General features: G+C 33.9%; 1 protein-coding gene across 1 annotated transcript in view; it reads left to right on the forward strand.

Moving 5' to 3' along the window:
* Positions 1–3,010: 3,010 nt before the first annotated feature.
* Positions 3,011–17,625, forward strand: part of LOC129224367 (uncharacterized) — a 111,395-nt gene continuing 96,780 nt past the window's right edge. The window contains exon 1 of the mRNA XM_054858809.1: positions 3,011–3,126. Within this exon, the coding sequence (XP_054714784.1) occupies positions 3,066–3,126 (61 nt within the window). The 5' untranslated portion in view covers positions 3,011–3,065. The remainder of the gene's footprint in view (positions 3,127–17,625) is intronic.

Genomic DNA, 17,625 nt, shown 5'->3' on the forward strand with positions numbered 1-17,625 from the left:
TTAATAAAGAAAAAACCATTAGATTATTTCATCGGATCTTTTGGATTCGTGCTTTGGCGCCTAAACTTTTTTGAATTTGCCGATCACCCTTAAACGTTTCAACCTTAGCTACGGGCCTCGACTTACTAATTTGTTACTTTTCTTTTACTATTTTATAACTGAGATCGAACAAAACACTATATTTCTATTTTTATTTGAAAGTGATTACTTGAAAATGTTAGACAACAAAACCATTTGCTGACAATTGCTATTAGTTAAAAAGCAAGCAAACTAGGGGACGGCTACAGAAAGTTCAGTAAGCACTCAAGCTAGCTGATTGCCATAAAGGCAGTTATTTTCTCATTAGTATCTTTTTATACATGTAATCGAACCAATTGGTAGTCAGTTTTTAAAAAATGCAAGGAGAGTCAGCGAAAGGGAAAGAAAAAAAGAAGCCCGGAGTCAGAGTCGAGAGGTTTTCTCACAACTCCGACTACGACTCCTTTACCCCCAAAATCAGTCCGACTCCGACTCCGACTTCACAGCCCTGCTCTCAACTAGTTAAATATTGTGTAGAGCGAACGATTGGCAATGTCCCGATGAGCTGAATCAATTACAAAGTTGATTCAATCTATCGGGATAAGAATGATAGCGGCACATGTGCTTGATGTGCCTGATGAGTTGACTGTCGTGTAATGGATGCCTGGCGATTCCTTCATTTTTTTTCCAGGCTATACATCCTGATATCCGCCCATTCTAAAGTTGCGTCAATGAAGTTGCGTCGTGTGAAGGAGGTCTTATACGAAATGAACGCTGTCGATTTTCTGCATCTTGAAAAATCCACAGCCTGGAGGGAGGTTCGAGCCTGCGTCTTGGGAGCAAGGCTAATGCGTAACCACTTTGCCATTCTGTCGGAAAATTTTAAATGACTTTTTAATCCTTCGTTGTCTCCAACTTTGCTAAACTTTTAGAGTAAAAATCTGGCAATATCTGTGTGTTTATATCTTTACGATGATTGCCGATTGTATGATTAGGGGCCTCCGTGGCTTTGTTTTACTTCAATTCCGGAGGACGTGGGTTCGATTCCCACATTGCTTTGGCTGTTCTTTCCTTCATCTGTAATGTAAATCTTTCATGTGTATTGTCCTATGAATTAAAATTTGGTATATCGTAATGGATTGCTAAAGGTAATAGCTCCTCTGTTGAGAATAGCATAGGACCTCAATTTGTGCCATAAAATTAAATCAAATCAAACTTAGGGGTGTGATTTCGAGGGTTGCGGCATGTTCGTCGATTAGGGTGGTCAAGAGAGGGCAATTGCTCTACCCTCACTCTTTGAGAATTTCATTTATTTACACAGAAGTGGACGTGGTTTTTGTTGCTTATGAATAAAATGTGCATTGATTTTATACCTTTGGTTCCCTCCCTCATTGAAAAATTCTAAATGAAGGGTCTGGGCAACGGCTTTAGCTTGGAGCTACTCTTTATTGGTTTTATCCCTCATTTTATCACCTTTATTTTAGCGCTCTAAATATAATTTTATAATATAGTAATATTTTTTTATGACTGAAATTAATTTCTTTTTGGCATGTAAGTACATTATTACATTGAAGGTTTTCATTGCACTAAAATTGATTTTCAGGGATTTTTTTCTGATTAGTAGGCAACCAAAGCCAATTCAATCGTCATTTAAAATCTGAAATCAGAAACTAAAAAATTCGTTTCTTAGGGTTCAATAAAGCAGCTGCACGACCCTGTTAAATGTCAAATGACGACTGGAAAGTGTACCGGTGAGCATGCCTTGATTTGTCATCGGGCTCATTGGGCCCGACCTGGGAGCCCTTCAGCTTCAATGGACTCAGAAAATTCACTACATAAAAAGGTATACCGAAATAAAGTTTTGCTTATTATGACGTTTAAAATCAAGAGAGATGTATGAAGTGTATAGCGATATGGCTTTTTACATTTAAGCAGCCATCTTTGTTACATAGGATTTTTTTTAAAATCCTGACGTGATTGGGGAAAAATTTAAAATGATTTCCCCCATCGTCGCTAAAAATACATAAGAACCAATGGGGTGGTTTCATTCAGTCAAAAATACAACTTTTAGTCATTGAAATGGATAGAATGAGCAACAAAATTTCATGGACCCAGAAAATACTTTCATTTTCCCAACAGTTTTTTTTAAATTAATTTTTTAAAATGTCCAATTTTTCAAACAAGGAGTTGTCTAGATGACGTCACAAATGATGCAATTTGGCGCATCTTTCTACTACGTTTTTACGTTATGATAATCAAGCAGCGAATTAAAATTGCGCTCTACGTTTGCTATCAACCATATCGTTGCCAATACACGTGAGTAAAGATGCGAATTAAATATTTTGTTCTGGGAATGGCAACATTGAATATCCTTTCATCATTTGTGATGTCACACGACAGAAGTGTAAACAATGAAAGCGCACCGATTTAAGTAATTTTTTTAAAATATTAAATTTAAATAAATTATTTAAAAAATGATCAAATCCTATGTTTTTAAGCATGCCCTTTCAGAAAAAAAACTTTTAAAATTTTGGAAACCATCCGAATTAATCCCCGAAAGATCGCAAAACAGCGTGATTTATCTAAACTAGAACATTTTTTTTAGCCTTTTCTTTTCAATTTTTGAATTTAAGTATTCAATAAATGAATACTAAATAGGAAAATAAATGAAATGGTTCACATGAAAATGTTTACGGTTCGAGTTTTCACTGCTCAAGAAATGTTTCACCTTATGATCATAATCCAACACGGATTTTCCTGCGCTGGATCGGACCTTCCTGCTGGAACAACGGATTTTCCTGCGCTGCATCGGAACAGGTAGTTTGGCGTTCATTTCAAGCAGCAGAAACTATCGCCAAGGTACCTGCGTAATAAAGCAACCCTGGCTCGTCACGAGCGGCAGTTTTTTCGAAGTTGTCACAACTTTACGAATCGAATTATGGGATAGTCAATTTTCTGGAATTGTTGACAAGCGTGTGCCGCGCGTCTAATTTTAGCGGTGGATCCGTGGGATATAGGAAAAATCATGTAATCCTTCCGAATTGCCCATGAGTCAAGCCATGTTTGTTTTGATGATTTTCAGTTATGCCCTGTTGACTACTACATCAGGTAACCATTTACTTTTATTTCATGAGTTGATAATTGCTGGAATGAAACTGGTTATAAGGGATTATCGGTAATTTCTCAGTGAATCGAATTCTACATAATTCGATAAGGTAGAATGGTTTGCACTTTTCTAATGAGTATCACAACAATAAATTATCAATATGTTGAAGGCATTTAATGCAAATTCGTTGATTTGATTTTTTAACACTTATTCCTTTTATTTTTAAGAAATAAATTGTTTCAGTCAGTAGAACTCACTCATAAGGAGCATGAAAGGACTGCGCTATTTGTTCGTTATAACCGATTACTCATAAAAAACGAGTTCGAGCAAAATACCATACAAGTGCATACTTACAGCCCTTTATATTTTTTGTTTTGTTTTCAGTTTTAATTAAATTGATTAATTAGCTTTTAACTGCCTTCTTTGACTCTTTCTTCTGTTTCGAGTATTCGAGGATTAAACAGGGCACGAAAAACATTGTCAGTAGCCATCGAAAAAAGTTCAAACAGAAAAAAAACATTGAGTATGTTGAGGGCTATTCAGCTTTAAATTCTAACATCTGTCGTTATCGTCGTCGCTTTCATTACTTTTTTTCATCTTTATTATCTTGAGTTTGAACTACTATGTCCACGGAAGTATATCTCAGAAGCAATAACATTGCTGTCTCTAAATTTGTAGTTTTCAAATATTTCTCTGCTCCACAAAATCAAAGAAAGGGCTTCGTCACTTGTTCTCAGGATTTATAACCCGTCACTAGCAATTCAGAATGCTAAAGGAATTTTTTCAAGGGAGGATAAGCTGAACTTTAAGTCAATAGAAATTGTATGTATCATAACAATATTGCTCTTTTAAACGGGGTTTACTCGTTTAAAGCAAATGGGGTCGTTTCCAAAATTTTAAAAGTATTGTTTTCTGAGAGAGCTTAAAAACATAGGAACTGACCATTTTTTAAATAATTTGTTTAAGTTTAATATTTAAAAAAAATACTTAAATTGGTGCGCTTTCACTCTTTACGCTTCTGCCGATGACATCACAAATGATGAAATGCCATTCAGTGTTGCCATTCACAGATCAAAACATTTAATTCTCATCTTTACTCACTTGTATTGGCAACGGTATGGTTGATAGCAAGCGTAGAGCGCAATTTTAATTCGCTTCTTGATTATCATAACTTGAGTACGTGGTCGAAAGATGCGCCAAAAAGTATCATTTGTGACGTCATCAAGACCACGCCTTGTTTGAAAAATCGGATATTTAAAAAAATTAATTAAAGCATAACTGTTGGGAAAATGAAAGTATTTTCTGGGTCCTTGTTTTTTTTTTTTTTTTTGCTTATTCTATCAATTTCAATGACAAAAAGTACTACTTTTGACTGAAAGAAACAACTCCATTATGCTCCCATAGACGTAACATTATACCAATCAAATCCTGCTGATTTCCTCGCTAAATTCAGGTTTTCGTTAAATCAAGGCTCGCTATAAGCGAGTCCAACTCTATTCTTAATGTATGAATTTCTCAGGACTATTTTACAATCAATTTAAGTTGTAGCAAAGAGTTTAATTTGCAAAATGTTACGTGCTGGATATACAAAATGTGGTGGTGATTGGCGAGCATACGCTCACCAACTTTTAAAATTCCCGGATGGATTAATTGAGAAGAAATCGCTCCTAGAGCCTGTTTGAATCCATGTGGGGCTTCCGGGTAAACATTACTTTTATGGTCCACCTACCATAGGGTTCCTATTTCTTCGAATTTGACTGGTAAACTTCGTGTTTCAGCATATTATTATAGGCATACCTAGCAAATTATTTTTTTTTATATTAAAGTTATGGGAGTGTTTCGAAAGATCCCTCCAGGTGGGTAGCAGTCCCCTTAGCTCCTAATCAGGCATTTATTGAACCACCAAACACCTCATCTGCTCCGACGATGTTCTTAGAAAACATATCTCTTTTTGGTTTTCAATTTTTCTACAAGCTTCCAATAAAAATATTTTTTTATTGCAAAAAGTAACAAATATATATATTTTATCATTTACTGAAAACTAAATGAACTCATTATCCGAAAATGAAAGGAAATCATTTTATGCAATGTGAAATGAAATTATTTTTTGAAATATGAATGAATCCTGGAATTAAATGATAGTGAAATTTAATTAGCAGTGAGGAAATAATGATGATTATAATAAACGGTTTAAAAATTTGAAAATCGGAAGCATTTCTAGAAATTTCAATGCAGATATACATTATGTAACCTGAAAACAATAGCTCTGCATAACCCTTTAATTAACGAGTAAACAGTAAAATGCACACTAAGATGGAGCGAAGGAAAATCCCCAATATTTTTTATTTTCAAATCACTATAAGGCGGAAATAGTTTTCTTTTTCGACCACATAAAAAACCAGAACTAACCATGATCCCCCTTCCCATTTTTTTTTTTTTTTTGTTCTGACTATGCTACTGCGAAAATGCGTTTTTTTATTCCAAATAGTGTTTATCGTGTATGGAAGAAATAATGTTTAAAGTCGAAGTCAGCAGTTGTAATAAAATATATAACTGTTAATTATGTCATGTATATTGCATTTTTATACTACTGAAAACTTTTAAAAGAAAATTTATCTTAGAACCAGACAAACTCCTACACATTATGACTTTTAGTGCACTGTAAAGAATATTTTTTTTCTTTATAAATATTTATTTAAGAATCAATGTGAAATGAGAGCTATTTCACAAATTTTTAAATAAATTTACTGTCCTCTTTCTGTTGATTTAGTTCGACTTTTATTACATGCATTTAACTTTGATTTATAACTGTCGAAGTGCATCAAGTTTTATTACGCTAATATAAATACGTTAATAGTTTTTACGGCAGCCATTTCTTCGCTTCGATGAAAATTGTTTTTTGACTTGAAAACATACGCCTTATGCAACACGATTTTTAAAAATCTTCATTTGCAATCACTTAAATTTTAATGTTAGTAAATTTCCACTATTGATTTGGGTTAATCCCCAAATTTCGTCTATGTTTTCAACTGATTTCTGCAGTGCTGAAAACTTTAAAAAAGTTAACAATATAGACAATTTATCAGGCTCGTCATTTAGGGCGATCAGGAGGAGAAAATTGAACCCCTTGGCTTTGGAAAATCAATGTATTTCTAAAAAAGTGGACTTGGTTTTTGCGATTTTTCAATACAATATGTATTGAGTATTGTACCCTTCGATCCCCATTGGAAAAATTTGAAGTGACGAGCCTTCAATTCACATGCGTAATTAGTCCCACAACCAGTGGAATTTCGATGTATTATGATTTTTACTGTGCCGTAAAATATTTTTCCCCTTTATTTATATTCATTAAAGTAGGACAGTAAAAGTTAAAGATATTTTTTTCTTAATAGCATGGAGAAAAAAAGGAAAAGGGGAAAAAAAAAATACTAACCAAGAATTGAAGGGCTCGAGGCAGAAATATGAGAAGCCACAAGGAGTGACTTTTCGATCAAAATTTTCATTTCTCACTAGTGGTTCCCGCACGGCTTTGCCCGTAGTAAAAAATTAAAAGGTCTTTTGGTCGCCTGTATATTTACAAATAATGTATGGTGAATTTTCTCGCCAATTGTCTTGTGCCCATGGTACGGTTCCACGTTATTATAATTTCATAATTTACTCGTAAATCATTTTGTTCTTAAAATTGGAATAGAAAAAAAAACCACATCGATTTTTCGAAAAATCGCTTCGAGGTGCACGCCCCCATGCTACAAACTAATTCTGTGCCAAATTTCATGAAAATCGGCCGAACGTTATGCGCGTCACTGAGATCCTGACAGACAGAGGTCCGGACAGAGAGAAATCCTGACAGACAGAGAGAGATCCTGACAGAGAGACTTTCAGCTTTATTATTAGTAAAGATAACTAAAATTGAAATAAACATGATAATGGATTATGTCATTTGGGGAAAAACACATCTGGTTTTAGTATTGTGGAATATAGAATGCATAATACCTTTAAAAATTCTACAAATATTTTTTATTAGTTGGAAATTAGCCTACTGAAAAATTTACAACATGAGTCATATCACATTCTTGCCCCGAGCCCTTCAATTGTTGTTATCATTATTACATCCTTAATTTATTAATGCAGAGAGTTCACCAGTTCTTTTGAAGGCAATTTCTGACTACGCTGCTCCAAACTTGTCACAATAAATTAAAATACCGAATGAAAACGATCTGTTGTTTTGAACATTTCCGGAACATAACTTTCGATTCGAAACATAGACCGTAAACGGGCTACATGGATCAACTTCGCGGCCATATGCGGTCCGAGAGCCGTAGGCTGAGTACCACTGCTTTAGGAAGTCATTTTTTTTTTTTTATAAATTAGAAGAAACACTGATCAAATAATTATAGCTTTGGAAGAAAGTTTTTAGAAATAAGTATAAAAATAGGAAAAATAATGAGCCAGGAAGGGGAAAATAACCCAGTTGGAAAGATGAAAAAGAGAAATAAATGAAAAAGGGCGAATTGTTTTAAAATATAACTAAAATTAATCTCAGGACCAAATAGAATAGAGAAACAGAATACAGGTTATCTTGCCTTTGTATAATTGAACCTCTGATTACTTAGGCATTCTAATATTTTATGTTTGAACGCATACGGAACGTTTAACGTTACAGTCAAACTGTCTTATAACGAGTGAAAAGGGACTCGTTGTAAACGAGTGCTCGTAAAAACGGGTACGTGAAAAAAGTCATAAAAATTTATGCATGCTTTCCTTGTTAGTTTATATTCTTTTAGAGCACCAAAGAAGTTGGTTATTGCTTTGAACTGGCTTATTCTCTCTTTCTGGTTCTTTTCGAGGACCGCGAGGCTCGAAAAACATGGTCATTAGCATCCATGGCTCCAAAATAGTTGGAAGATTTTCTTCACATTAGAAGTCATTGACCGAGTATGTCAAGGGCTGTTAAACTTCAAATTCATTACATTTGTCGTTGTCACCATCGCTTTCATTCAGTGGCGGCTCGTGGGAGGGGCCAGAGGGAGCCCGGGTCCTCTCACTTTTTCGCTGTAACTTTTCATTTTCTTCTTTCTTTTGTACGTGCTTGAAATTAAAAATTATATTTATAATCAATGGATTATCTGTTTAAAAAGTGTAAAATTAATGAGGTGCGGATTACACGCTGCCACGGATTATCTGTTCTTTTTTTTCTCTCAACATCAACGCATTGAACCACAGAGATTCGCCGAGACCGTTAACCTGCCTGTATGTTGTTTATTTTACATAGCTTGAATGTTCTTACGCGATTCAGGCAATGTAAAATAAACAACATGCAGTGAAGGAAGAAGCATTCATTTGCACAAGATCAGACCGATTGCTCATTTCTTGACTCCTTGTCTTCAAGTAATTAGTGTAATATAATGACAATTTAGAGAAGAAATCAATATTTTTTTGATTATTTTTAAAATTAGTTTTGAATATACCTCAAAAGTTAGAACTACTTCACGTTTTTAATTTAATTGCTAAAATTGTATGTCCAATTCAGGAAGGTAAAAGGGGCTTTCGACTCCGTGGTTCAATCAAAACTTAATTTTTTTGCATCGTATTATCCGCGGATTATACGAAGTTTTTTTTTTTTTTTCCTTCAGGCCGATTTTAGGAATTCAAGTTAAAAAAAATTCCATTGAAGAGATCCAGAATCCCTTCCCGTAAAAATCTTCAAAGTTTGTCTACAATTGCGTTTTTGGAACTGCAATTTCGAAAAATTGGAGGCGGAGAGGAGGAATTGATTTCTATTTATTTTTCAAAAAAAGAAAAAAGAAAAACGATTAAGGAGAGTCTTGGAGCACCATTTCTTACCCTTACGTCAAGAAATATGGCCTATAACCGCGTTTAACGGCTAAAATTTCTAAATTTCCGCGGAGTCCCCTTTACCGTTCTTTTCCCTAACATCACCAAGGGCCGTCCAAAATTGCGTTTTTAAAACCACAAGTTTCAAAATTGAGAGATTTGATGAGCAAATTAAATTCGTCACATTGACGAGATTTTTTTCCTACTATGCCCCCCTCTCCTCTTAAAAATAATTTTCTAGTTACGCCACTGTTGTGTGTCGTGTGTATGTGTCGTAACAAGATTATTTTACATCACATTGTTACACAGAAATTATTACTTGTTTTAAATAACTGCTCATGTAGTTTAAAAGAAAATTTGACAAGTTATCAATACGAGGCATGTTTTTAAAGTAAGTACCGTTTTGATATAAAAAAAGAACGAGTACAGATAGAGCAAAGAAATTAATTGCACAAAAATCTACCATCCTTACGCTATTTTTTGACATTGCTCCCGTGATTTTCCAAGCATTTGTCATAGCGTGGTACAGGTTTTTGTATACCTATTCATAGAAAATTGCCGCCTGTGTAGTCAGCCATGGGATAACATGTTCTCTGAGCTCATTATTGCTGTTGTGCCACAGACCACCTACGAAAGACTTTAGATGCCGAAACAAATGAAAGATGTTGCGAGCGAGGTGAGGGCAGACCAGAGGATGTTCAAAAACGGCCCAGCCAAAGCCCTGTAAGAGTCCTCATGGCTGACTACACAGGCGGCAATTTTCTATGAATAGGTATACAAAAACCTGTACCACGCTATGACAAATGCTTGGAAAATCACGGGAGCAATGTCAAAAAATAGCGTAAGGATGGTAGATTTTTGTGCAATTAATTTCTTTGCTCTATCTGTACTCGTTCTTTTTTTATATCAAAACGGTACTTACTTTAAAAACATGCCTCGTACTTTGAAGAAAATAAAAAGAGTTCGATTTTTTTTTCTTTGTCTGCATAAAAATTTTGATTCTGGCCCATGGGCGCCCGCAGATTCATATGCAGAAGGGTACACCCGCATGTAAATCGCTAAGATTTTTTTTTTTTTTTTTTTTTACTATGTTTTTAATTCATTTTGAGGTGTAGGTGTATTTCGTGTATTTCTGCCTTAGCCCTGGCGATTGGGCGCTAATTTACTGAAAATACTTGCCTTGCCTTCAATCTTCGAGTTGAACCGAACCATTGTTTCGGTCACTTGTCTGGTCAGTGCTAGTTCCATATTAGCTACCAGTTTGTTTGTTTGGCACTCTTGGCTTCCTTAAGAGGTTTTCCACCTCCAGTTCAGTCAATTCCTAAGCCGGGCTGATGAGTGCTAAAAAGCACGAAACTGCAGTCCTCGGCTGGAATGACTGACTGGCGGTGTATTTCTTGTACTTTGCTTATGTATCGCTTTTGAGTTTAATAGCAGAAGTTTAGTTTAATTACTAGAATTATTTAGTGTTCCAAAATTTAACAGGTCAGTTTGTAAAACAATAAACTAATCAGAAATGATGGAAACGTATGGATAACTCGGAATGAGGAATAAGAATGGCTGCCTTATACTTACCATAAACTAAAATTTAAGGAAATCAACGTAGTTTAAATTAGGTTCTGGTTAAAAGAGTTTCGGATAATTGAGGTTCTACTGTACATAGTATATGTAATATGCTTTTAAATACAGTTATGTAAAAAAATGAGTATGCTTTTATCCAATTCTTATTCTCTATATTTTAATTTTATAACTTTTCTGGTACTTGGTTTAGAACCAATTGGGGTAAAAGTGAACGTAATTTCAATGTTTCAACTTTTGATCCTTTCCTTGCTTTTAGATGAATTCAGAAATAAAATTTTGTGCATTGTGTCCACGACTACTCTATTTGAGAGTGAATGAATAACTTGACCTTACGATTATGTGTTAGTGAATGGAAATGCTGATATTCATATTTCCCTTTACCCCAGAGACTATGGGATAACTAGAAACACCCCATTTATTCTGATGCGGATGGAAAACGTAACTAATCGCAGTATACACAACCAGTGTAGAAACTTAAGGTGTTCCGCATCAACAATACTCAATCTTTGACCCGCTGAATCATCTAAATATAATCTATAAATCATTTTAAAAGAAAAACCCTACCAAAAAATAAAATTATGTGATGAATTTATGTAAAATGCACACAAAATTGTACATAGGCGCAGCATAGCCTATCAAGGCTCTTGTGCCAAAAATAACCAATAAAGTCAATCAAAATTTCATCTTCCAAAATTAGTTATTTTGCATTTACTCTGGAGTTAAGAATGCATTGGGGAACATAAGCGGTTGGTGCACCAAAAAAAAAAGGGGGGGGGGTCAAAAGAAGTGCGTGGGATTAGGGGGCGTGGCTTCTGAAACTGTTTTTTCTTTTTTTTCCTTTTGTAAAATTGGGCTACATTAAAGGCTTTTAACACTACTGATTCTATGACTACTGATTCTAAAGTGGAATATGGCCTCGAAAATCGGGACGCCACCGTTGAATTTTCGCTCCCAATTCAAAGTTCCATTTTTAAGAAATAAGATACGAAAAGTCCATTTATTTGGAATTTTTAGTGTTTACTTTCGTGAAATAAATCAATCCACCCTATAAAAAATCATTTTTCAATCGATCATTAATTTTTAACTCTGAAAAATGTAGGGACAAGGTCCCTTTACTTATGAAAGTGAGCGGGCAGTTGGCGCCCTTGCCCCCCTCCCCGTACGAGCCGCCTATAATGGGGAGAATGGTAACACCTAAACTGCTCATCGAAAATAGCAGGGACGGTGAAACTCATGACTAAAAGTTTCTAGTAACCTCCCACATAACAAAAAAAAAGGTTGTGACAGAATATTTTTTTTTTTGTTATGTCAAAGATTACTTAAAACTGTTCGTCAAAAATTTCACCATCCCTGCTATTTTTCCCTGGCAGCATCGTGAAGGCTACGCAGACCCTAATTGCAGCATTGCAAACACTGTCAGGTTAGGTTTGCCTCAACTACAGTTGAGATCAGTATCTTAGCATTTATAGACCTGCTTGAGAGGAAAATGTAAGATCACTAAACATTGAAATACAACTTTTTTCACTGTGTCATCTTCAAACAATAATGACGCCCACACAACTGTTTGGAAACACGCGATACTGCGGGACTCTGATAAGTTGAGCTACAACCTTGAAAACATTGCCTCTTTTAGGGGGTAATAAGTTGCGTATTTGGCGCTGAATTAAATTACGTTCGCTGTAGTTTGCAAAAGTATTCCTTTTCAAATTCGCACAATTATCCGTCACTTTTCCACTGAACTGCCCCGAAATAGGTAAACGATGTCAATTTCATGGCTCAACTTAACAAAGTCACACTATATCTAGTCTTCACTCATCAACAGTTTAATTTCAAAAATTGCCACAAGTGTGGTAATATAGCTCGTTTCAATCTACCCTATGCTGCAGTTTACCCCAACTAACCTTATTTAAGTAAAATGAAAATTTAGTTGTCTGTCCCATTAACCTAAGACATATTATTTCATCGCCTTTAGTATCTGTTTCCTACAGCTTCTACAGCTTGTTGCGACAGGTTACTTAAAAATAACTGATGTGTATTGCGACTGAGGAATGTGGTTCTTTTCTTGCCTTGTCGAAAAGAACGTTGGAATACATTCCTATCCAATAGGTGGAGTGTATTACCTGAAAGTCAAGGACGATTTATCAAATCGATTGAGCCTCAGGTTTTTCTTCCGCAATTGAACAACACATCACCTGTCTTTCACCGTTTATTATAACCTTCCGTGCCAGTATCTGATGCTGGCATTTTTCTTTATTCGATGCTTACTGGCCGTGGATATATATCTGTAATAATGCATTCATGCAGATACTAAATTCAGATGTAGCGGCTTGGTTAAAATGTCCTTATTTACTGTAGATCAGGAGCGTATATGTGCCGAAGCTTAATATTATTCACTAGCGGTACCCGTATGGCTTTGCCCGTAGTAGAAAATTAAAAGGTCATTTGGTTAGCCTGTCTATTTACAAATAATGGATGATGAATTTCTCGCCAATATGCTACGTTAATTTGCTCGCCCATGTTCTGGTAGTTTACTCGTCCACGTTATAATAATTTGCTCGTCCATGTTATGGTAATTTGCTGGGTAAAATGTTCTTAAAATTGGAATAGAAAAAGAACAAAATCGAATTTTTGAAAAATAGCTTCGAGGTGCATACCCCCATGCTACAAACTATTTTTTTTCCAAATTTCATTAAAAATCGGCCGAACGGTCTAAGCGATGTGCGTCACAGAGATCCTGACAGAGATCCAGACTTTCAGCTTTATTATTAGCAAAGAATAATAATTATATTATCCAATTATGGATAATGTTAATTATTTAAGGTTTAAAATATTGAAATTCACAATGAGTTCATTAAAATTTATTTTGAGATTAACTAGGGCCATTTCAGCACCTTTCTTAAATATGTCCTAGTTATACGTAGGATAGACGGTATAACTTAGTTTAAAAAAATTAAGAATCTGCTAAGAAATTGGAAAATGTTGACTTTTCGACAGGTTGGTTTGTTGGGGATAGGAGTTAATTGGTGCGAGATTCCAAGCTATGTCGAAACAAAAGCTGGTTTTCGTCATAGGGTCAGGTGGGGTAAAATGGGTATAAAATAGCCTACTTTTGGATTTTGACTCAAATATTTTTGTCAAAATATTTTGTTTCTAATTTTTTGTTTTGTTTTATGTATACATTACATATGTTGAGAGTAGAATTAAATGATTTTCACACATAATTTGATACAAATTTATTTTTGAGAGGAGTGTTTATGACTATATGTTTTCTATACCCATTTTACCCCACGCAGGTGAAAATGGGTAGCCTGTGGGGTAAAATGGGTGTTGAAGTCTAAGAAGTGATAAAAAAGCATACTATTTGTTCAATGCAGTGTGATAATATATACTTAAGAGTCAGTTAACAAAATTTTACAATTTAATTTAAAAAAAATAGTGCAAACAGTAAATTTGTCAAAATATTAATGAGGTTTCTTTCAATGCATGATATCCATACTTGTCATTCTTTAAAAAAAGTAATGGCCTCTATTGTTAAATTGTGGCTCATTAATTATTTTTATTATTTGATGTTTTTCAATGAAATCCATGTCGTCTATATCAGGAAAAATAAGAAAAATCCCCCATCTCGGATTTTTTAAAAATATTTCATCTCATATTTCCCTCAACAGCCATATATTTGCCAATAAATTCTTTCTTGCTTGTTTCCTCTAAGTATAATATTTATACCCAGGCACCTGTGGTTAAACTTTGCTTCATAAGCATATTTTTAGCAGTTTCTATTCCAGATACTTCCTCTGAATGGAAACTTTCTTTTCCCACTATTTTTTATTTTCTTGTTTTTTAATTCATTATTTTTTTCACTTTCAACTCTTAGCCTTTCTGAAACATCTTTGTCAATACTTCCTGTATTTGCCAGCATACATTTAAGTTGTTTTAAATAACTCATGCTGGTAGTTGTCAAATCTGAAGCTCTTGTTGAAATTGCAGACAATATTGCACTTTTCAAATCTTTATAAGGTGACGAAATCGTGCTTTGTGACGTATACTTTTCGGATTGAAACGAGGATGTGTTCTGAGAATTTAAAGGTACATTACAGAAATTGGTAGCATCTGATTGCAATCAAATACAATTGTGACAATCAGCAACAGGCTGGGCCCAGCATATTCTGAGGAAATTGTTATTTTGTGCGCAAGTGTACAAAAACTCTAGAATAAGTATACCGCTGGCTTCTTATTTGTTATGATGGAGCGAAGTTTATTTTATAAAGTCATGGCATTGCATACTTTTCTGTTTCAATTATTTTAAATTAACCACAAATGAAATAATATTCATTTAAAGGAAAATATTCTGTTGTATCTTTTAAAACAACTTGCTGAAATGATAAGCCTAACCATATACCCATTTTACCCCATTTTCAAAATATGAGATTAAAAATAAGAAAAAAATCTTTTTTTTTCTTCCTTGTAAGTTGAAGCAGCAACAAAAATGTCCAACTAAAGATATTATGACACAGTAATAAAAATTTCTCAAAAATTAGGAGCTGGAGATAAAAGTTTAAGCAGACAACTTGCAGCTTGAATTTATCTACTTCATTTTAAAGTGTTACCTCTCACTAAAAAATAATCTATTGGAAAAATATATTTTGTGAAACAGAATTCAGAACAACCAAGTATAATGTCCCACTCAAAAAAATACAAATTTAATTTAAAATAATTTGTTTTTAAAACCATATATTTTTGACTACCCATTTTACCCCACTACCCATTTTACCCCACCTGACCCTATACTCTTTTATCCACAAGCTCATTTCCTTAGCATTGAAAATTAATTTCTTGTTACCCTGAAACACGTATCTGCAAATATTCTTATACTTTAATAGCATTTTTAGCACATACATTTTCGACACAAATGTGGTACCTTTGAGTCTTTGGGCCGTTTAATTTCTATTTTAACCTTCCTCACTAATATTTCAATGCTTTTATTGCTGTTGTTGGACAAAAACAGTAGAAACACTCCCACAGTATTGCATAGTTTTCCAAAATTCAGAAATAATTATTGCTCTGGCGACGAAAAAAAAAGAAAAAACTTCAAAATGCTTCTTGCACCATTATTACTGATTCTTACATAAAATGACCCCCTGAATCCAAAAATGACCACTGTTTCCCTGCATCTCCACACTGTTTGGAAATGCCGTCTCCTCCCTTTTATTTTTGGTTTTCGACAGTTTCATAGCCGAAATTTTTGTTTTGGGAAGGGGAAGAGAACAATGTATTAACCCTTAACATTCTTTTGAGGAGTTAGAGATATGAAAAGTTAAAAGCATGAACATTTTTAGCAAGTTGGGTGACTCATGGGGGCATTCCTCCATAAAATATTTTGAAAAAATCATGAGAAACGATTACCTCGCCCCCCACTATGGTTTACAAATTTTTCACTTATTTTTCGGTGTAAAACCAGAGTATCAGACTCACTTTTATGTACCCCATGTCTGAAAACACTTTCACGTTGTAACATAAATTTTGAAAAAAAAAAAAAATGGATACACCGTATGGTGTGCACCTGTGTCGCGACGCAGATCGTTAGAAGAGAAACTTCCCGTTTTGTTAATATTTATTCAAGTTACATTCACAGTAATTAAGATTAAAAATGAAAATAAATCTGCTTAAAATATAGTATTAATGTAGATTTATATTTCTGAGAGTGCACCACCCCCGATTTCTTTTTATCACTTCTTATATACTGAGGAAATGGGATACAAAATGAAATATTTTAACGAAAGAAGTGTAACTTTAAAGCAGAAATATAGTCTTTAAGTATTTAGAAATTCCTCCTTTGTGCTTCCCAACACCATCATCAAGACTTCTTTCATTTATAATATTGCCTAGAGCTTAGAATATTAAAATGTGGGTAGAGCACTTACAGCTTCAAAAATAGCTTCCTAACAATAATTTCAGAATTTTCGGATGATGAAATAATTTACTTACAAAACTGACAACTTTTTTTTTTTTTTTTTTTTGTAAAATATAGAGTAGGAAACTTATTAATAAATCAGAGTTTTTTTTTTAAGTGAAACTTATATGCGAAGGCTTTGAAATTCTGATCCTCAACCTTTTTGTGGGACGGAAGTGACATAGTTCTTTTTTTAATTGTTGCCGAAAACAGTGACAAACAATAGTAATTATAAAGTTAGCTTTGTTAATAAATTTAACCAATTTAATATCAAGATTGAACCTAAGCAAGCATATATTTGTGAATTTTATTCATTTTAGGTTTTTGACATAATGCGGGTTTTCTAAGATTTCTTTGATTCAAGTCAAGTCATTAGTTTGAAAGCTTAATCCACGTTGCTTAAGTTCAGCATTGAAATTAGTTTAACTTTTATTGGCAAAAGTAACTTAAAAATTACCATTATTTTACTTTGTTATCGATCACAATTTAAAAGCGGATTTCGAATATTGTTTACTTTTTTCATTGCTTGTAAAATACGTATTTTCTTCATTAAATATACAATTTTAACGAGATAATGCCTAATTTAGGCGCAGAAAGAACAAGAGCGTGGCGTGAGAGAAAACGTATGGTTAATGTGACAGTTCGGAATGTAAAAAAGGAAGAAAGGATATAAGTTTCACTTCTATTCCTGTTTCTTTACGATCGAATTTTTTTAAAAAAAAATTTCAATCAAATATACAAAAAAAAAAAAAAAAAAAAAAAAAAAAAAAAATCAATTTGCACAAAGTTAACCGACATAGTTTAACTTTACCCTAAATGACTGTACTGCCTTTTTAAAAAATCTTATTATTATTTTTTTTTTTCAAGGCATGAAAAATGTTTTGTACTTGTACCTAAGAGCAAAAATAAATGATGATATTTATAAATATTTATTTGATAATATTTATTTTTTAACGTCATTGTTTTTCGCACTTTTTTACACCCACAGGGAGAAAATTAACAAAACGTCGTACAAATTCAGTTCTAAGTAAGTGACAAAAGTCAGTGAATTCTTGTAAGTTTACTACCGATTCGTGTTGTCTGAAACAACCTATTTTCACGGAAGCGTAGAAAAGTGATTATATAGAATGGTTTG

The sequence above is a fragment of the Uloborus diversus genome, chromosome 6, assembly GCF_026930045.1.
Source record: "Uloborus diversus isolate 005 chromosome 6, Udiv.v.3.1, whole genome shotgun sequence".
Lineage (NCBI taxonomy): Eukaryota > Metazoa > Arthropoda > Arachnida > Araneae > Uloboridae > Uloborus > Uloborus diversus.